Below are 21,466 nucleotides of genomic sequence, written 5' to 3' on the forward strand. Positions count from 1 at the left end.
ATTAATGGCAACTGGCAGAATTTACAATGAACTGTCAGGTGCAATAGCCTGTTAAGGCTTTTAACAGGACAAGGAGGCACATTGCTATCCCCATTTTTACAGATGATACATCTCAATCTCAGGGCACAAGGGGCTCACTCAAGGTCACACAACTAGAAAGCTGTAGATCTAGGGCATGAACTCAAATCTTTTCTTGCTACACAGTGTTGCTTCTCAGGAGAGAAGGGAGCAGGGGTACCAAGGCATGGTTGAGAGGGAGTTTAGCCATCCCTCTTCATCCCCGTATTTCCCTTCTCTGAAACAGGCAATTAATGATTTCTTAATCTTGTGTAAAATGCTATGCAAAGGCAGCTTTGCGCATCCCCCTCTATCATAACTGTTACCCTCAAGCCCCTCCTATATGGAGATTCTAGAGTCTCATTGGTAAGGAATTAACCCTGGCATAACTAAGGTGGCTGAAATATGAACAGATTGCCTTGAAGCACAGCATTAAAATCTCTCTGGAAAGTCTGTGGATCAAACCACTTTCTTCCAGTCTAGCCTCCATCCCAATTCACTGTTACAGCAAAAGGGCAAGGATGCGGCCCAGCTGAGCCCAGCCAACCCATGAGTGAGAGTGTGTGCTGTTGCCAGTCACTGGGTTCTTGGAGTTATTTGTTATCCGGCCGTATTGTAGCAAAAGCTGACTGGTATATCTGTCAAACTCAAGGTGGGAGGCACTTACCCAGCCACAACGATCTCAAAGTCCCCATCGCGGTCCACATCAGTCACTGCCACTCCGTAGTTGAGCTGGGTGGGGTTGCTGTCATAGTCAGGGGGCAGGACTGAGTTGGTGACTGCCGTGAACATGGGTTCAGCCCGCTGGGACCCCTCAGTCAGGGGCAGAAACCACAGCAGCAGCAGGAATAGAAACACCTGGAACATCTGAAACCAGAAGTTACAAATGTTACTGACCGAAAGCAGCCCAGGAAAATCGAATCCCAGGTTGGCGCGGAAGTGCCTTTCTTCCCGCTTCTTGGAGGGCTTGGCGACCCCTAGGCTGCCACTTTTCCACAAGACCAGTCCCGGCTATGCTCTTTCAAACTGTGACCTGCCCCCATCACTGAGGTCACCTTTATGCTCCTCAGCCTTTTCGTTTTCTACAGCATCTATCACTGTATAACATGCCAGATGATTTCCTCATTCATCATGTTTTATTATTTAGTGTCTATCTCCCTCAGCTAGAACATAAGCTCCACCAGGGCAAGGATTATCATCTGTTTTGTTCATGGATGCACATCAAGCCAAGGACAGTGTCTGGCTCATAAGAGACACTCAACACATATTTGGGAGGGAAGCAAGGAAGGGAGGGAGAAATACACATGCATCTTTCATGCTCTGGGAGAAAGAAGAAAATAATAGATCTCAGATGATCCAGGGACAGGTGAGACCCCCATGAGGGTCCACGTCTAGAACAATAGCAGAGAAAGTAAAGGATTATCCTTGTGTGGGATCTTGTGTGGGACTGACCCCAGAGGTCCCAGACAGAATCTGTGACTTGGAAGGTTCCCCTGCCAAGGTCCCTCCCTAGGGCCACTGGCCGTCGCCTCCAGACCAGGAAGCAGTCAGTTATGGAATGTATCCCAGGAGGAACTGGCGGGCGGCACATCATTCACTCGGAGAAATTAAACCATTGTGTGTGTTTTATTATAAATTAATTATGTATAATCCATTGTATAATTCATTATTATATCTCTAACATAACTCAGGGTGTTGCCAAACAGCCTGGGGCTACGGGAGCTGGTGGCAGCCACCCAGGAGACAAATGAGAATGGCCAAGGAAGTGGAAGGACTCCACCCTCTCCTTGTGTGAGCACTGAAGACACTTAGAACACTAAAGACGGCACCACCCTGAGATGCTGCCTGCAGGCTTAGAATCAGAGCTCAGAGAGTGTTCCAAAGGCTCCCCTGGGACAAGCCCTACGAATTCTGCACAGGTCCAGTCCCATAGGCAAAGCAGTGCCTTCAGAGGGCGGCATATCTCTTCCTGATGGAGCTTTTCCTGCTGGCTTGTCAGTGTGTCTGGCAGCCAAGAGCAAGGCTGAGTGAGGCTGATGTCTTAATGAAGAGAGGATCTGAAGACTGACTCCCCAGATGGAGACAGACACGCCTGCCAGCATAGGAGCTTTCTCCAATTCAGAACCCAGAGATCAAAATGAAAGGCCCAGGCACTGTCTTCAGAGCTAAACATGATTCAGAAGCCCCTCTAATGCCTCACTGGAGAGGCTGGAGAGAGACACAGGGGCAGGGCTTCAACTGCAGCGTAGAAACTAACCTCGGCGAGCCTTCTTGGGAAGGAAGTTCTTGCACCATGTTCAGAGGGCACAAGCTGGGAGTTGCACTATCAGAGTGAGGTCAGTCCCAATTACAGAGATGTCCGAACATGACAGCATCATCTACTGGGCTGTCTAATCACCAAAGGCAAACACATCACTCTGAGAGTTCTGCATCTTGGCAAGAAGTTTGGTTGGATAAAGGGAACTCATAATTGGATTAATGAGCAGCTGGGGTGGCGTGGGAGAATGAGAAGCTAAAGAGTATTTAATAACCAGTATAAACATGTTGAAATGTAGGGTGGATCTGAAGGTCACAGGGCTTTTCAAGGTATGAACTCTAGTGTAGGGGTGGCAAATGAGTTTCACCTTGACAGCCAAACTGATTGGCAGTGGCTTGAAAGAGTATTGTGAACAGCTTACAACATTTGCAATGGACATGGAAGGAAAAGCAGTACTGAGCACGCCTTCTAGAAGATCTTAAGTTCCTCCCAGAACTATACCTGAAATTTGGGTCACTGCCATCAGGGAGTGGTAGGTCATATAAGGGTCCTATTAGGGTCATATAAACATCAGGTAGAGATTTTCTAATGAAGGCCATCAAGGATAAAAATCCAGCCTCTTGATTTATCTTTTTTTGAAAAGTGAAAGCTTTAATTAAAGGAGCCATCTGAAAGAAGTAGCTACTCTGTGTTATCCATTTCCATATAAATAACCTAAACCTGGGCTTCCCAGGTGGCTCAGTGGGTAAAGAACTCAACTGCCAATGCAGGAGATATAAGAGAACCAGGTTCGATTCCTGGGTCAGGAAAATCCCCTGCAAAAGGGAATGGCAACCCACTCCAGTATTCTTGCCGGGAGAATCCCCATGGACAGAGGAGCCTGGTGGGCTACAGGTCATGGGATTGCAAAGTCGGACACAACTGAAGTGCCTTAGCACACACGCAACCTAAAGCTAGATTAAAAAGAAATAACATACCTATGGGCTGACCTTTATTTTGCTTGATGACCTTGAGCAAGTATTAGCCTCTCTGGGTGCCAGCTTTCTTCTCCAAAATGAGGGTTTGGGAGTAGATCTCTAAAGGTCCTTTCTGGCTCTAAAATTCTATGACGGATTAATTAATTTTTTTTAGAAGCAGGCCTTTGGCAGTTTTTCTCCCCAGCTTTTTCCATAAACTTCAGACCAACCTGTGTGGTTTTCCTTTCTGAGCATATTATTAATAAATATATTTTAAGCCAAACAGCTTTTCAGCAGAGCTGTATAGCGGTTTCCTTACAGGGGCCAAGGCCAGACAGGAACCAGCCATCATAGCGTGGAAGTGAATGCACTGAGCAGAGGCAGACCAGTGGATGGTCTCCCCCTGGGGGTTGGGCTGGAGCGGAGTGGGGAGAACAGGTCCTTTATTTTTCATTTTTCTGCTATGCCAAAGGCTCTCAGCATACCCACCAGGGCTGCTCAGCACCAGTTGAAAGTTAGAGGGTCAGCTGAGGGCCTGCTGGGGAACAGGTATAGTGGGAAACTTAGGAAAAGGCCTGGCAAATATTCACCCTCTATCTCAGGCCTTAGATGAAGGAAATCACTGAAATGCTCCTCTATACCCTGGCTGCTCAGTGGTCCCCAGACCAGTAGCATAAGCATCAGCTAGGAGTTTCTTAGATATGCAGAATCATGGGCTCTACCCCAGACTTAATAAATCAAAATGTGCATTTTAACAAGATTTCAGGTGGTCTAAATGCATATTAAAGTTTGAGACACACTGCTCAACCTTAGCTGTATAATGAAATCACTTGAGGAGCTTTAAAAAATACCCATGTCTGAAAATGATTTCTTGGCTATGACACCAAAAGCACAGGCAACAGAAGAAAACATAGATTAAATGGACTACATCAAATTTAAAACTTTTGTGCATCACAGGATGCTATCAATAGAGTGAAAAGGCAACCCATTTGCAAATCATATATCTGATAAAGGATTAATATCCAGAATATATAAAGAACTCCTGGAACTCAACAACAACAAAAGAACCCAATTCAAAAGACCTGAATAAACATTTCCTCAAAGAAAATACACAACTGGTCAATACGTATATAAGAAGATGCTCAATGTCACTAATCATTAGGGAAATGCAACTCAAACCCACAATAAGATAACACTTTGCATCCATTAGAATGACTATAATCCAAAAACCAGAAAATAACAATTGTTGGTGAGGATGTGGAAAAATTGGGACCCGTATGCATTGCTGATGGGACTGTAAAATGGTGCAGCTGCTGTGGGAAACTGCTGCGCGGCAGTTCTTCAAAAAAGTCCAAAAAACAATTACCATGTGATCTAGCAATTCCATTTCTGGGTATATACCCAAAAGAATTTAAAGAAGGGACTTGAACAGATAATTGTATACCCAAGTTTGTAACTGTATTATTCACTATAGCCACAAGCAAGTTACAGGAGCCCAAGTGTCCATCAATCTACATGTCCAAAGTGTGGCAAATACCTACAATGGAATATGATATGCCTTAAAAAGGAAGGAAATTCTGACACATGCTACAACATGAATGAACCTAGAAGACATCATGCTGAGAGAAAGAAGCCAGTCATATAAGACAAAAACTGTATGATTCCACTTATACGAAGTACCTGGAATAGTCAAATTCATTGAGGCAGAAAGTAGATGGTGGTTACCAGAGGCTGGGAGGAGAGGGGAATGGGAAGTTAGTGTTTAATAGTTATGGAGCTTCAGTTTGGGAGGATGAAAAGTTCTGGAGATGGATGGTAGTGATGTTTGCACGACAACGAGAGTGTATTTAATATCTCTGAACCAAATACTTAAAAATGGCCAAAACATAACAAATGGCCATAACATAAATTTTATGTTATGTATATTTTACCATAATAAAAAAATACTCCTGCCTGGGCTTCATCCCAAGGTATTCTCACTTACTTGGCATAAGATGCAGCAGGGGCATCAGAACTTTAGAAGCTCCCTATACGATTCTAATATGCAGAATTTGAGAAACACAGCTCTATACCAGGGCTTCAGTGCTTCTCAAACCTTCAGTTCAGTCACTCAGTTGTGTCTGACTCTTTGCAGCCCCATGGACTGCAGAGTGCCAGGCTTCCCTGTCCTTTACCAACTCCCAGAGCATGCTCAAACTCATGTCCATCGAGTCAGTGACGATATCCAACCATCTCGTTCCCTTCTCCTCCTTCCTTCAATCTTTCCCAGCATTGGGGTCTTTTCTAAGGAGTCAGTTCTTTGCATCAGGTGGCCAAAATATTCAGGACTGATTTCCTTTAGGATTGACTGGTTTGATCTCCTTGCAGTCCAAGGGACTCTCAATAGTCTTTTCCAATACCGCAGTTCAAAAAAGCATCTATTCTTTAGCACTCAGCTTTATGATCCACCTCTCACATCCATACATGACTACTGGAAAAACCATAAGCTCTGACTAGACGGACCTTTGTCGGCAAAGTAATGTCTCTGCTTTTTAATATGCTGTCTAGGTTTGTCATAGCTTTTCTTCCAAGGAGCAAGTGCCTTTTAATTTCATGGCTGTAGTCACCATCTGCAGTAATTTTGGAGCCCCAGAAAATAAAGTCTTTCACTGTTTCCATTGTTTCCCGATCTCTTTGCCATGAAGTGATGGGACCAGATGCCATAATCTTTGTTTTCTGAATGTTGAGTTTCAAGCCAGCTTTTTTACTCTCCTCTTTCACCTTCCTCAAGAGGCTCTTTAGTTCCTTTTCACTTTCTGCCATAAGGGTGGTGTCATCTGTGTCTCTGAGGTTATTGATATTTCTCCCGGCAATCTTAATTTCAGTTTGTGCTTCATCCAGCCTGGCATTTTGCATCATGTACTCCAGATATAAGTTAAATAAGCATGGTAACAATATACAGCCTTGACATACTCCTTTCCCAATTTGGAACCAGTCTGTTGTTCCATGTCCAGTTCTAACTGTTGCTTCTTGACCTGCATACAGATTTCTCAGGAGGCAGGTAAGGTAGTCTGGTGTTCCCATCTCTTTAAGAATTTTCCAGATTGTTGTGATCCACACAGTCAAAGGCTTTGGTGTAGTCAATAAAACAGAAGTAGATGTTTTTCTAGAACTCTCTTGCTTTTTTGATGATCCAACAGATGTTGGCAATTTGATCTCTGGTTCCTCTGCCTTTTCTAAATACAGCTTGAACATCTGGAAGTTCATCGTTCACATATTGCTGAAGTCTGGCTTGGAGAATTTTGAGCATTACTTTACTAGCATGTGAGATGAGTGCAATTGTGCGGTAGTTAGAGCATTCTTTGGCATTGCCTTTGTTTGGGATTGGAATGAAAACTGACCTTTTCCAGTCCTGTGGCCACTGCTGAGTTTTCCAAATTTGCTGGCATATTGAGTGCAGCACTTTCACAGCATCATCTTTCAGGATTTGAAATAGCTCAGCTGGAATTCCATCACCTCCACTAGCTTTGTTTGTAGTGATGCTTTCCAAGGTCCACTTTTCTTCACACTCCAGGATGTCTGGCTCTAGGTGAGTGATCACATCATTATGGTTATCTGGGTCATTAAGATCTTTTTTGTATAGTTTTGTTTATTCTTGCCACCTCTTCTTAATATCTTCTGCTTCTGTTAGGTCTGTACAGTTTCTGTCCTTTATTGTGCCCATCTTTACATGAAATGTTCCATTGGTATCTCCAATTTTATTGAAGAGATCTCCAGTCTTTCCCATTCTATTGTTTTCCTCTATTTCTTTGCATTGATCACTTAGGAAGCTCTTGGAGGAGGTTGGCATTAGCCCCACCATAGACCTGCCAAGCCTGCGACCCACAAACCACAGAACAATTATACCAAAGAAATTCTCACACTATTAAGAAAGTTCTAGGACCCACAACAGATTTCCCAACCTGGGGATCCAGCAAAGGGACTGAGAACCCCCAGCTTTGACTCTGGAGGCCAGAGGTATTGATTACAGGACTTCCACAGTACTGGGGAAACAGACTCTTAGAGGGCACAAACAAAACCTTGTGTGCATCAGGACCCAGGAGAAAGGAACAGTGTCCCCACAAGAGACTGAGCCAGACATGCCTGTCTGCGTCCAGGAGTCTCTGGTAGAGGCGTGGGTCAACAGTGGCCTGCTGCAGGGTGAGGGGCACTGAATACAACAGTATACAGTGGGCACAAGTCCTTTTGAAAGAGGTCTCAAACTTTAACATGTACTATATGAATCGCCTGGAAGTCTTGCTGAAATGCAGATTCTGATTCAATTGATCTGAAGGAAGGCCCAAGAATCTATATTTTGAATAAGTTCCCACATGATTCTGATGGTCTTGGTCCATAAACTACACATTTATTGTCCATAAGCCATACATATATACTATAGTGATTAGTTTAAGAAACTTCTCTGCTTCTAGATCTAAGATGCTGAAACCAATCCGAGGGCTGTGCAATCCTCAGGGCTGCAGGCTCATTGATCATTAGATACTCGAAGTACTAGGTGTCTTCAGCTCAAAGTCAAATTACCACAATTGGTAGGGAGTGACAAAGAGAGATTCTGACTTTAATTTTGACAAAGAATTGAGAAGAAGGAAAAGGTTGGAACTGGGGCAGGGGCAGGGGATGTCGTCAGGTCTAGTAGGCAATAGACAGCTATTATTAATGGCCAGAGCCTAGAGAAAATGGGGTATGGGCAGGAATTTGCAAGCCAAGATAAATAAGCATGCCAGTGTGTTTCCCCAAACCCAAACCATCATGGTATCTAGCACTCGGAGGCACTTAATGTTTGTTAAACGGATGAAGGAAGGACTCTGTCCAAATGATAATGTGAATCAGCAGAAACTGCTTGCAACTTGTTATACGGTTATTTTGAAACTGTTCTTTCCCCCAAAGCAGTGCTTCTTAAACTGTAACATGCTTAAAAATCACCTGAGGATCATGGTAAAATGCAGATTCTGATTCGGTGGGTCTGGGGTGGGGCCTGAGATTCTGCATTCTAACAAGCCTTCACGTGATGCCGAGGCTGCTGGTCCCAAGACTACACTGTCAGAAGTAAGGCTCTAGACTGATGATTTGAAACCCCAGCTGCCCAGTCAAATCACGTGGGGAGTTTTTAGAGATAGGTTGCTGCCCAGATCCTTTACCCTAGTTTCTGATATAACTGGTCTGGGGCAGGAGTTGGGTGCCATATACTGTATTTTTAGAAGCTCCCCTGATTATGTTAATGGTTCTGCACCCAGATTCTCAGCCTGGGCTGAGAACCACTACCCCAGACTCATGGTCCCCAGATGGGAGTGTAAGCTGCAATTGGAGTTGAAGTGAAAAATGTTTCTGCTACCAGAATTCATCACCAGCTTGTTGAGGTCTATCAAGAAAATCTATTTAGCCAGAGAGTATCATAGGAGGAGGCAGGATACGGAGTTTGGGGAAGAAAGCAGAGCAGGATGGTACTGCCTGGAGCAGAAGGCCAGCAGGTGCTGGAGTGACCTTACATTTTACATGGCTGGCTCAGAAACCTCCTGTCACACCACTATGAACATCTCAATCTTCTAGAAGAACGTGGAGAAAAGCTAAAAATAGAATTTTTAAAAGTAGGTTGAATTGAACGTTTTTTGCTTTCTTGAATGCTGTATATCAAGCACCTACTATGGCGTTAAGGAGTAACTGATGTAAGTGCAATGGGAGGATCAGGGGCAGCATAGTCCAGGGAAGGTGAGGATAAGTACCAAGGGTAGAGTTTGGGCAGAGGGTGCAGGGCGTGAGCACCCAGGCTGTTCCTGCAGGGGAGGCGGGAGGAGGGAGCAAAGAGGGGTCTTAACGAGGGTGAGAGGCAGTAGGACTTGTGTTTCAGGCAGTGGGAAGAATTGCTTTGTAATAATCTCTTTAAAATGTTCTGTAAGCAAACGTCTTGAACAATCTTCAGTGAGATAGAGAAAAATAAATAAATAAATAAATAAAGACCAGAGTCAGGGACCTGGATTTGGACCTAAACTCCACCAGAAACTAGCAGGTGACCTTGAGCATGTTCCTTAATCTTTCTGATCTCAAGCGTCCTCATCTGTAACACGGGAATCCTATGAGTGCCGTGGGTTTAAGGGTTAAGTGAGCTAGGGAATGCCTCCCAGAGGCCATGCTCACTGCTTCTTTTCTCTCCAGTCACACAGATAGCTTTAAGGTTAGGCAGTCTTTAGACACTGGCTGCAGGTCACATGCAGCCAAACTCAGTTTTCTGCGGCCTCGGGACTTCCCTGAATTGGGTCTGAAAACTGGTAACCAAGCAACCTAGATCTCTGATGTGGGGTCAGGCAGCTGTGGGGAGAGGCTTCCAGGGCAATTTTTAGGGCAAGCAGTTTTTTAGCAATGATCGCAAGTGCCAAGGACACCGCCCTGAGCTCTCACAAAAGCAAGAGCCCCGAATGCTTCAGATGTGGGAACCAGTGGGGAGTGCAGGCCCTTTCCAGAAGCTGCAGGAGAGCAGAGGCTTGAGGAAGAGAAGCAGCCATGGAGCACTCTACCCTGCATGGGCTGGGCCACCAGGGACCCACAGAGACTCACTAAGGAGCGCCTGGGACTGAGGCATCCTCGGAGGAGAGCTTGGGGAGCTCACTGACCCACAATGACACTTCCTGTGCACCCCTCCATCCCTGCTGCCCTGCTCCATGAGCTTGGGAGTGTGCTCGGTGCCCAGGTCCCAGGGAGAAAGCTGGTCAACATTTGCAGTACAGGGTGAGGGGTGCTGTGGAGGAAGGAGAACAAAGATATCTAGATTAGCCACACGGAGAAGAAGAACATTTCCGTGCAGATAGGGTGGTGAAGCTAAGCGGTAAACGATGCTAAGTGAGCTGAATCAGGGGAAACAGGAGAGGAGAAAGACGACATCAGACGCCTCAAAGTTTGGAGAACCAGGTGTCACCCCAACCTGCCCTCCTAGCACTGTCTATTTAGAGGTCTCACGCTCTGGGTCATGAGTTAGAGGGAGCACTCATTTTTCCCTCTTCGGGTTCCCATCCAAAGGACCTTCCATTGGCCAAGAGCACCGGTTCTCAACCAAGGGCAATTTTCCTTCCTTGCCCTCAGTATCTGGCAATGCCTGGACACGTTTTGGGTTGCCCCAACCAGGGAAGGGGGGTGCTGTTGGCACCTCGTGGGTAGAGGCCAGGGATGCGGCTGGCAGTGGACAGGTCAGCCCTTTACAGCAAAGACTTATCTGGCCCAGCATGTCAGCAATGCTGAGATTGAAAACTCCTGAACCAGTGCATCATTCCTCTTCTCCAGGGGGCCTTTCCTGTGTGCCCTTCCCACTCCCCACCACCTCAATACTCTTCCTCCTATGGGCTCTCTGCTCTTTCTACCTGTTGCTACTCTGAATGCCTACCCCTGTATCTTGTCTCATCCCTAGTGGACCTTCTTGAGGTCAGAAGCCATGCCTCAGGCATCATTTCTAACCTGGCCCTTAACATCTGCAAAATACTTAAAGATTGGATGTGTATATGACTCTAAACTGAGAGGTTTTACATTTGGAAAGCTGTGTTTAAAAAGTCAAATAACTCTATCAGGGTCCCTAGACAAATCAGCAACAGAAGCCAGTCTATGCCTCAAAGTCTGACAGCCCTGTGAGTTCCACTGAACGTTTGGCAGCCACCACAGGACGGGATCACCTGGTGGGCCTGGACTCCATCTCCTGAGAGGCGTTCATTCATTCGAAAAACACTTATCAGTAGCAATAGCATCCTCGCTGTCGCCATTACCTTCCAGGTACTGACTTTGTTTGCCAGGCACTGTGCATGCATTATCTCATTTCATTTCCCATTTTAGAGACCCGGATGTCCAAGCAGCTAATAATACTCATTAAGGACCTATGCCGCCTTGTGCATGAGGCTGGGAGACTCCATTTGTCCTCTCACTTGCAACACCATTTCATTAGCCTGCTGGTCTCTCTGGCGCCTCCCAGCCTGGGTCCCCTGAGTTTTCATCTGCCTCGTTCTGGAGTAGGACCAGGTCTCTTTCCTGTAAGTGCAGCCACAGGCAGCATCGGGAGCTCTCTCCAGGTAGAGGGAAGGAAGAGGAAGAAGCCTATTTTCATGGTGCTGGGGAAGATGCATGGGACACAGAGGTGCAGAAGGTCTGGCATTTGTCTTCTAGGCTGGCAAGGCAGAAGAAGGGACAGGGGACAGCGTGGAAAAATGCCATTAGAATGTATGCTCCGCTGGGGCAAGAACTTTACTTTGCTCTCAGCTGTTTTCTCAATGCTCAGACAGTGCTGGGCACAAGCCCAGGGAGTGAATAGCCGACTGAGTGACTGAACGGCAGCCCCTGCCCTTCCCTCCACTGAGGCCATCTTTCCAACATGTCTCTCCAGCAAGGCCAGCCCTAACCCTTTGGTTGTACATGAGGCATCCACAGCCTCTTCCAACCTCCCAGCTGCACCCTTTCGCAGTATCTGTCCCACCCCAGCCACACCGAGTCTCCTAGGGCTGCATGACCCTGCTCGGCCACTATGCACACGCTGGCTCCTCAGCCTGGAACGCTTGCATCACCTTGTCCCTCTGGCCAGTCCATCAGCGCCTCTCTCTTAGGCCTTCCTTGGCAGCCCCAGGCAGATGCTTGCTCCTTCCACTGTGTTCTCACTTGGTTTAAGGTCAAGTGAGAGAGACCGTTTACTGAGAGATTATTTAGCGTAGTGTCCAAGGACATCAATTCTGGAGCCAGTTGACTTGGACATAGATCCTGGCTCTGCCACATTCTGGCTGTGTGACCTTGGGCAAGTTACTTAACTTCTCTGTGCCTTGGTTTCCTCATCTGTAAAAGAGTGACAATAGTGGTACCTTCCTTCTAAGGTTACTATGAGGATTAAAGGAGATTATCCACATAAGGGGTTGAAGCATAGTCAGTGGTAGGTAAGTGTTACTATTAATACTACTCATTCTTCATATAGGACTTGTTATAAGAAATTGCTATTAAAAAAAAAAATCTCTGTTTGCTTGTGCACAGGGTCCCCTGAGTTAGGCTGAAGAGTGCTGATCAGCTCTGAGACTTACAAGCAGGGCAATGTGAGAGGAAGCAGGGAGCAGTTAACAAGTATCACCGCTAGTCAGCTGAAGGATAAGGCGGGCAGAACCTTGACAGCGTGGCTGGAAAGACTGGGCAGCTTTGAGAGAGATTCGTGAAGCAGATTGACTCAGTGATCCAGAAGTTGTGAAAAATGAGGAGGAGGCAAGAACCAAATACGACGCCAGATTTCCAGATTGAGTGTTGGGGTTTGAAAGGGTCCAGTGAACAGCATCCCACTTCCCTCCCTGTTCATATTCAGGATTAGTGAAGGGGAAGAAAGGTGGGGAGGGGAGGAGACAGGTGGGGCTCAGACAGATAGAGATTAAAAAGCCACCATCATTACAGATACAGCTGTTTGGAAGGCCAGGCTTTGGAGTGGGGTCCAAAGTGCTTGCTGATGCACTTGTACCCTCCTGCAGCCCTCCCTGTGGGTAGGGGTGGGCCTGAGCCTGCCTGGCTGAACTCAGCACATGGCAGAGAGCAGCATGTGCAGGGAGGTAAGTCCAGAAAGGGCTCTCCATGCCCAGTTTTCCCAAACTGACCCATGTGAGGAGTCCTTGCTCCAGCCCTTAGGAGCGGGGAGTGGGGAAAGGAGGGAGGGCAGGAATGATGCACTGGTCCCGGGGTTCTCAGTCTCAGCATTACTGATGAGCTGGGCCAGATAATTCTTTGTTCACGTGGAGGCAGCAGTTGGAGCCTGTAGAGCCTGCTATCTCAGAGTGAGGAGCGGGAGGTTTGAAGTCATGATCAGACAGGTTTAGAAATGGCATTTTAGATTTGGGGCAGCAGTGGGCAGGGCCTCTAGGCTGGCCATGTTTCCAAACAGTGAGTGAGAGGATCACAGAGGGGACTGGACATCCTGGATGACCTCCAAAGTTCTTTCCTGGGCCCAAGTGTCTATGGGTCAGGTTTTTTCCCTAAATCATTTAAAATGCATTAGTGGACCTTGCTATTTAAAAGCTTCCTCCTGGGAATGTTGCTGTGAAGCAATGATTCACTCCCTAGTCTGTCTTTGGTGGAAATCCAAATGATCATCTATTCTATCAGCTTACAGCTACCAAGATAGATCCGTGCTGGGCTTCCCTGGAGCAGCCTGGTTGCAGGGGGAGGGCAGGGGGGCGGGGGTGAGCACCTGGAGGAGATGAGGAGGAAGAGAAACAGCCCTTCCAGGCTCAGAGCTAGTACCATGTCATGTGTGGGTCCTATGTGCGCTCCTGAGGGGGCTTCCCTGGTGGCTCAGACATTGAAATATCTGCCTGCAATGCAGAACACCCGGGTTCCATCCCTGGGTTGGGAAGATCCCCTGGAGGAGGAAATGGCAACCCTCTCCAGCATTTTTGCCTGGAGAATTCCATGGATAGAGGAGCCTGGCAGGCTATAGTCCAAAGGGTTGCGACTTCAACTTTCATTTTCAGACCCTGCTTGATCAGTGGGACCTTTGGGGGTTTACAGAGCCCTGGGGCCAAGTGCCAGCTCTGGGAAGAAGAAACCAGAAAGAAAGCCGGACTGGAGAGCCACTTTAATACCAAGGGCCAACTCTACCCCAGACTGGCCGCCTACATCCATACATTCATTGGTTCACCCACCAAGCACCTGCGGAGCCCCTCCCCCTGCCAAATGCTATGCTAGGCACTGGATTTGCAGTTGAGAACAAAAGACATGGTGTCTCAGCCCCCGCTGCTTGCAAGGCAGCATTTCTCCTTCTCTGGGACTCTTCTTTCCCTGCCTGCAAAAGGCTCTTTGGATATACATAGCTTCTCAGATGACTGATGCATGATTGCCATTCCAAGAAAGTCTGTTCTTAGAGACCAGGGCACAAGGGAACAGGACATCCCTGGGGCAAAGTGAGAGAAAGGGCCCTTGTGCTCAGCAAGTCTCATTACACGGACTGACCTCCGGAGGCTGGCCTGCCCTGGACTTGCAGGACGCTCACCACATTCACGACAGGAACTGGGTGAGGTCTGTGTGTGTGTCCACCCCCCCAATTCGGGCGGGGAACGGTGTAGCTTTGGTCCTCTAAGGCAGAGGTTCCCAACCTTCTTGGCACCAGGGACAGGTTTTGTGGAAGACAATGCTTCCATGGACAAGTGGTGGAGGGAGAGAAGGTTCAGGCAGTAATGGGAGCGATGGGGAGCAGCAGATGAAGCTTCACTCGAATGCCTGTCGCTCATCTCCAGCTGTGCAGCCTGGTTCCTAAGAGGCCACAGACTGTACCAGTCCATGGCTCCGTGTTTGGAGAACCCTACTCTAAGGAGAGCCTCTAGGGACTTCCTACCTCCAATCCTGAGTGCAAGGAAGGCAAGGGCAGGGCCAGGCCTTCTGTGAGAAACACCAGCTGCTCCCAGGAACCCTGCAAGGCTCCTCTGTCCATCCAGGCATGGAATCGGGTTCCTGGGCATGTTGCCTATCCCCAAGGAGGGTAGGGATGCCAATGCAAGTCTCATGAAGTGGGGAGGCTCTCCAGGTAGATGGAGCAGCAGTAAAGGAGGGAAGAAGTCCCCGCGGTCCCTTCCTCTGTCAACAGGACCTCTTAGCTCTGCAATGACTCCCGTGACCTTGTCACTGTACTGGTTGGGTGCAAACAAAGATAAGAGTAACTGGAAACCACAGGAAGGGTCATTTTACACTCTCGGCACTCTCGATTCTTCTATGGCTAATTAAAGTAATATGTCAAAACGTCCCTTGGAAGAGATCTTTAAGAATATGTCTGTTAAGTAAACGAGGTTTTACTAATTAATGACATGCCTGCCCACCCCTCCTTCAAGTTCCTTGCAGAGCTTCCCTGTGCCAAGAGGGCTGAGCAGGAAAGGGTGGCGAAGTCTCAGAGGGAGTGGGGACAAATCCAGCCCGTTTGTCAGTTGGGGAGCTCTCAGCTTCTCCTCCGGATGTTGATCAGATTTCCTGGGCTGGAACCAATTCACAGGGCCCGGGGACTGGAATTTTTCCAAGAAGCAAACGTTTTTCTTCTTACGAAGTCAACATGATTTCTTTCAAGGAAAATTTTTATCTTCTTTTCAAGTGTCTAGGCTTTTTGAAGGGCAGATCTATGGACTTTTCTTTGAAGATAATGATCTTGATAAAACTGTCATTTGCTGAGACCACCGCCCCCCCAACCCCGCAGGCCCTCACACAAGAGGCCTAGGGGGCTGGGGAATGATGCACCAAACTTGTACCATGAGTCAGTGGCATAGCCAGAAATAGAGCTTTCCAAACTCCCCAATTCTTAATAATAGCAATATTAATAATAACCTCTTTAGAATTTTCTAAGTGTTTTCACAGCTCACACTGAACCTTCACAACAACTCTGGGGAGAGTTTGGGTAAGTCACTCTTAGGAGACAGCAGATCTGAGGTGCAGATGAGCTTTGCCACTCACTTGCTGCATGATTCTGGTTGGTCGCTTCACCTCTGGACCTCAGGGTCCTCAACAGTGAAGTGGGAGGGTTGGGTGAGAATACTGCTAAAATCCCTTCACCTCTAACATGGTTTCTCCATCTTGGCACTAGTGAATTTTTTAGGCCAGACAGTTCTTTGTTGGGGGGCTATCCTGTGCACTGTAGGATGGTTAACATCATCCCTGGCCTCTACCCCCTAGATGCCAACAGCACCCCCTGATCCAGCTGTCACAATAAAAAATGTCTACAGACATTGCCACATGGGCACAGTAATCCCTCTGCTCACTGCCCAAGGACTTCAATAAGGTGAAGATCATGTGGTTCAGTGGAGAAAGGTCTTTTTCGCCAACCCCTTCACACCTTTCCATAGACTTTTCAAACACAACCTCCTCGTCCTTTGCTAGCTTCTCATTTCTTAAATGCCCTCCATGGTCCAGGGGTGTCTAGTGTGATAATGAACCAATTGATTTCATGCTTTCTCCTAAGGAGAGGTCACAGGTTTATGTCCCCTAAGCAACCAGTCAGGCTCCCCAGAAATCCCTCGTAGAACCCTGGCTGGCCCAAAAGCCTGTATCTGCAGCCTGCAGGAGGCCCGGTGAGCACAGGTTTGTCAGCACTCTTAAATCACTGAGCTCTGAGGAAGCCTTCTCCTAGCACAAAGATCCTTCCTTAGGAATCAATAGCTCAGGGCCTTCCATCACACTCAGAATTATTCTGGGACCTGTAAAATTTCTTTTCCCCAAGCATGGCAGAACCCCCAAATGAAAGCCCCAATGTGGGGGAAGGAAGATAGCAGTTCTGTCAAGGAGGTCTTGTCCACAGCCCAGAGGCTGCTGCGAGCAGAGGCTGATGTGCAGACTTGGACGTTTGGTCTCTTTCACAGGGAAAAGGAAGACCCAGCATAGTCCCCAGTGACCCCGTAATATTATCCCCTCCCATCTATTCTTCTTTATATCTCACTAAGGGCAGAGCCATGTTAAAGACTATCTTCCTTGCTGCTCACTATCTTACCCTCATCACAGGCTGCCAGCCTCATCATTTTGCAGAGGAGGAAACTAAGGCATGCAGAGGTTAAGCAGTTTGTCCAAGGTTCCTAAGCAGGAGGTGGGGAGTCACATTCTAAGCCTGCATCCTTCCCACTACTGAGCTGCCTTCCCAGCGAGAACAGGTTATAAGGGTCAGTCATCTAGTGGGGCTCATGTAAGAAGCGACTTCTTGTTTCCTCAATGTCTAATGCCGCTTCCACATTCAAACAAAAATCTAGAGATCCCATGCTATCACTATGTTTTATGTAATTATATTCCTCTGGCCTTATCTAGGAAAAATCCAAGCCTTGGGAATGCAGGCAGAACTCTTCAGACAGAGCTGGGAACAAATCCCTAGTCCAGGCTCTTAGAACCCTGCTTTCAAGGAAGGGACTGTGGCTCTGTGGTCCACATTATCCTACCTCCCACCTCCCCCACCTGAAGACAAAGACACAAGTTGTCTGAGAGCCTGAAGGAGATGAGAAAACTCAAGCACCTTCCCTGGCAACAAGCATCCCTTGGGTGAGCCTTAGGGACAGAAGTGGATCAACCTCTCGGAATTCTGGCTTGGCAGCACTGGTTCCTCCTGAGGGTCACTGCCAAGTCTGCAGACACTCTAGGGGAAACCCCATGCACAGTGCAAAGGAGTAGGGTGGGGAGAGAACACCGGAGGCGGGGGCAGCCCACAGGCCACTCAGCAAACCTCCTTCCCAGGGCCCAGCTCAGATGTCGACAGCCAGACTCAGAACAGAAAAAGGGCAATGGAAATGGTAGTATCTTCCAGGTCACCCAAGAAACCCTCACATGAGGATTTTGCAAAAATAGAACATCCCAGTACTCTGACCTTGAGCTGGGAGCAGCAAGGATGGGGAAATGGGCAAATACTGGTTGGAAATGCTCCACTTCACCCAGGATTCAACTACTGGAGGTTCCATAGGCAGTGGTGTGACTACGGGACAGAGAAACCCTACTCCAGCATTCCTGAGCAAAAGGAGGAGCCTAGGCTTGGTTCCAAGATCATCTTGAGGGGCTGGGCACTTCTGATTCCTAAGTGCATGGAGAGAACCCCGGAGTTGCACTGTTTTTCCCTACATGACCACTTGGAATCACAAGACAAGATACTGGAGGAAGGGGAAGGAATAACTAGAAAATTCTATTACCTGTACATGTACATTACAAGAGCTTTATCTATTCCTTGCCTCCTCAGTCTGTATAATAGATTCAGAGGAAATTTTCCTCAAGCTACTAGATATATTAATTTACCAATGTCTGATCAGTCAGCAATTATGAACATGCATTTTTGCCTGTGAAATCCCACGGACAGAAGAGGCTGGCAGGCTATATACAGTCTGCAAGGCTGCAAAAGAGCTGGAGACAACTTAGCGACTATGCAACATCAACAACTGTGCAGAACACACGTCAATCTCCATAGTAAAGAGGAAGCAGGTCATGGGAGCAGAGAGAGTTCTCAGTAGCAGAGTGGAAATCCTAGGACCAGTCCTATCTCTTCCACCAGCCATGTGACCTTGGGCAAGATGCTTGCCTTGACTGGGTTTCAGTTTCCCCATCTGTAAGTTGCATGCACGTGGGATGGCATTGGAGGATGTGCTCTTCAAGGTCCCTCTCTTCTAGCTCTAATATTCTGGGGCTCTATGAGTGCTGAACAAGCTCAAAGAATGCATGAGCACCAAGCACAAAGGATAATTTCAGAGAGCAGGTGGGGCTGGGTACCAGCTCCATCTCCTTGGAATGCTGTACTTGTATCTATCTCCTTGCACCTGAGATCACAGGACCAACTGAAGTCCAGGAAGTACGTGGTAGAAGGGTTCCAATCAAGAAGGTGACGGTTAAAGGCCTGAGCTTGCTTAAAGCATTAAGTTACTCTGGCCAGGGAAGGGCAAGAAGTGAGTAAGTGGTCCTGAGCTGGGTGCCTTTGGCGCCCCCTACTGGGCACCAAGGAGCCTGCTGGGCAGCTTCCATTGCCTAAGCAGGCAGCAAGATTGAGAACTGGACTGTCTGTCACAAGCTGTTTAATAGGCCTGCCTTCCTGTTCTGCAGTCCTGCTCTCTTAAGAATATATTTCACTTTCTAGAATTACATAGACCATTGGCCCACACATTCACAGGGCACTACTGTGCTGCGATAGGACATCTTAAGGTGCAGAGTAATAAACATCAGGGTTTGGAATAGCAGGTGCAGCCCAGATGGAGAAAAGAGAAGAAAGAGCAACAAGCAGGTATTTCGCTGTACAAATCCCCAGTGGCGAGAGGGTCTTGGGAAATGCAGCAGAAAAATGTTGACTGCAGGCGGAGGATGGAGCTAGGTTTGGGGGTATGAATCCAGAGCCCTGCTAAAAGATCTCCAGGCTGACGCAGCTGCCCCAGGAGTTCAAAACCCTCATCCACGTTTGGGGGTGAGGTACAGGAGACAGCCCCAACTGAGCAGCCCACTTTTGACCTTCTCCAGAGACCATTAGTACCGAATGTAAACCAGAATATTATACTTGTGCTCCACTGTGCCAGCATCTAGACCTTAAACTCCCTTTGTTGCCTCTTAAATGGACTTTAGGACCTGCTGCCAATAACATGTTCTTAAGTCAGATGGAGAGCAAATGCTTCCTCAATGGCCATATTGGAACAACCGCCATATTCCCACTTTTCCATTCTCCATCTCCCCTTCCTTGTGGCTGAGAGAGAGGTACAGGGTGACTCTGAATTTGCTCCAATTCACTCTTGGGTTGCCGCAGTCCAAGTCATCAGGGTCAAAAAAATCTCCCTCCTGTAGCGTTTCTCTTCCCACAAGAGTTATCCCCTGATTCAAGACAGCACTACAGACTTGTTCCCTATCCCTGGAACCTGCCTTTTTTCCCTTTTCACCTGGCTTCACTTGTAAAGTCCTACACCCATCCCAGAAGACACTCCAAGTGTGACTGAAGAAAATGTCTTGCCTGGAGAGCTACAGCAAGTCCTGGGACACAGAGTAGCCACACTCGGTGTACCCCATAGCACCACCAGCAGCAATATTCATTAGTCATTCCCCGAGGAAAGAAAGTAACCCTCCCACCCCAACCCCAGGCACATTTCACCGCCACTCTGGTAGGCTCCTATCCAGGGCTGGGATGACTTTGGATTCTTGAGTTGGTTTCTGCAGAAACGGGACTAACCAGGACTCTCAACTACTATGCTGCGAAAAAGCGCGCTGCATTGCTGGGCATGCCCCCAAGCTCGGCCTCCTGCCCCATCAAAGCCTCCATGTGCCTCCCCCCGCCCCCTCACTGGGCCGAGGAGGACCCCCGGTCCGCCTGGAATGCCTGAAGCTGGTTTGTCTAAGATTGGATGAAAGCAAGCAGACCACACCTCGGTCCAGCAAAGGCAGCTGACAGCTAAGCTGCGCGAGGCTGGCTCCGGGAGCTCTCTGCCACCCAGCCCTGTGCCCAGGAGCTCTGTTTCCCGGGGAGGGGCGGGGGGAAGCGCTAGCCTCCCCCAGGGCTTTTCCCCACCCTGGAAGCGTAGGCAGCCGGCCGAGGCCAGTAGCTTCCCCGGCCCGGAGCTGAGCCCGGTTCGCTGGGTGACTCCCCAATAACCCACGGCACATCCCTCCTCACCTGCTCCGCCCCCCCCCAGCTCCACCGCCCCCTCCCCAAACAGCTGACCTCCAGGGCGCCCCCAACACTTTCTCTGCCAGCTGTGAGAGCTGTAGTCCCCACACCTCCGCTCCCACCTCTCCTCTACCTCCGGCCCGACTCCCACCTCGCCCCACAGCCCGCGGGAGGCTCTGCGCGCCAGTCGAGTCCTGCGCCTCTTGGCAAGTTGGAAACCAAGCCGCCGCCGCCGCCGCCGCCTGAGCGGTCTCGGTCTTCCCCGCCAGCATCCCCGCCAACCCTGCGGGGGGATCGGGAGGGCGCAAAGGGCGGGAGAAACTTTCTCTGCCTGAGGGGTTGGGGTCGCTGGAGCGGGTACTCACCCCGGGGTCCGCGCTCGCAGCCATCATCGGGCTCTCCCAGCCCCGCCGCCTGGGGGCGTCGGAGAGCCGGAGCTCGCTGCCGCCTCTGCCGCCGCCGCCGCCGCCGCCTTGCAGCTCGGAGACCCGGTCCCGGGCTGGCCTCGAGCCTCCCGCCCCGACGCCGCTCGCTCGCTTTATACAACTCCACTCGAGCGCGCCGGGGCTTATGTAAAGGCTGGCGGAGACCCGCAGCCAATGGCGCTGCAGCTGGAGCTGGGGGCCGGGGGTGGCGCGGCCAATCGCGGTCCGGAGAGCCCCGGGAGCCGGGGAGGGGAGGGGGCGCCTCCCCGCGCTGATTTAGGAGCCGGGATTGCGGCGGCAGCCGCCGGCAGCCGGGCCGGCCGGGCGCGGCGCGGCGGGTGCTGGGGTGGGCGGCGGCGCAGGCGGCGGCTAGGGCGGGTGCCCCCCGCGCCTCGCCGCTGCGTCGCGTAACCTTCAGGAGGCAGCCGGGCCTGGCGAGGGGGGCGAGGGCGTCTGGCGGGGCTCTGGGCGCCCGGGGCCGGCGGTCCCCCGGGAGGAAGCGCCGGGAAGGAAGGCAGGGGGGAGGGGAGGGCAGCGAGCCCCAGGGCCCCGCGGCCACCCCTGTGCGCAGGGTCGAGGGTGGCGGCAGGGGCAGTGGCGTGCCTTCCCGATTCCCCAGATAGCGATCGGCGTCGCCGGGCCGGGCCGGAGCGGCCGCGCGAGCAGCGCTGAT

General features: G+C 49.4%; 1 protein-coding gene across 2 annotated transcripts in view; it reads right to left on the reverse strand.

Annotated features, from left to right (window-relative positions):
* The window catches only part of CRTAC1 (cartilage acidic protein 1), a 151,636-nt gene extending 130,745 nt beyond the window's left edge, over positions 1 to 20,891 (reverse strand). For both annotated transcript variants that reach the window (XM_055424924.2, XM_055424922.2), the window contains exons 1-2: positions 20,734 to 20,891; positions 725 to 924 (exon numbers count right to left, since the gene is read on the reverse strand). In XM_055424924.2, the coding sequence (XP_055280899.1) occupies positions 725 to 924; positions 20,734 to 20,760 (227 nt within the window). In that variant the 5' untranslated portion in view covers positions 20,761 to 20,891. The remainder of the gene's footprint in view (positions 1 to 724; positions 925 to 20,733) is intronic.
* Between the last annotated feature and the right edge of the window lie 575 nt (positions 20,892 to 21,466).

Source organism: Moschus berezovskii, chromosome 12 (genome assembly GCF_049115385.1).
Source record: "Moschus berezovskii isolate FMDL1 chromosome 12, NW_MosBer_1.0, whole genome shotgun sequence".
Taxonomy (NCBI): domain Eukaryota; kingdom Metazoa; phylum Chordata; class Mammalia; order Artiodactyla; family Moschidae; genus Moschus; species Moschus berezovskii.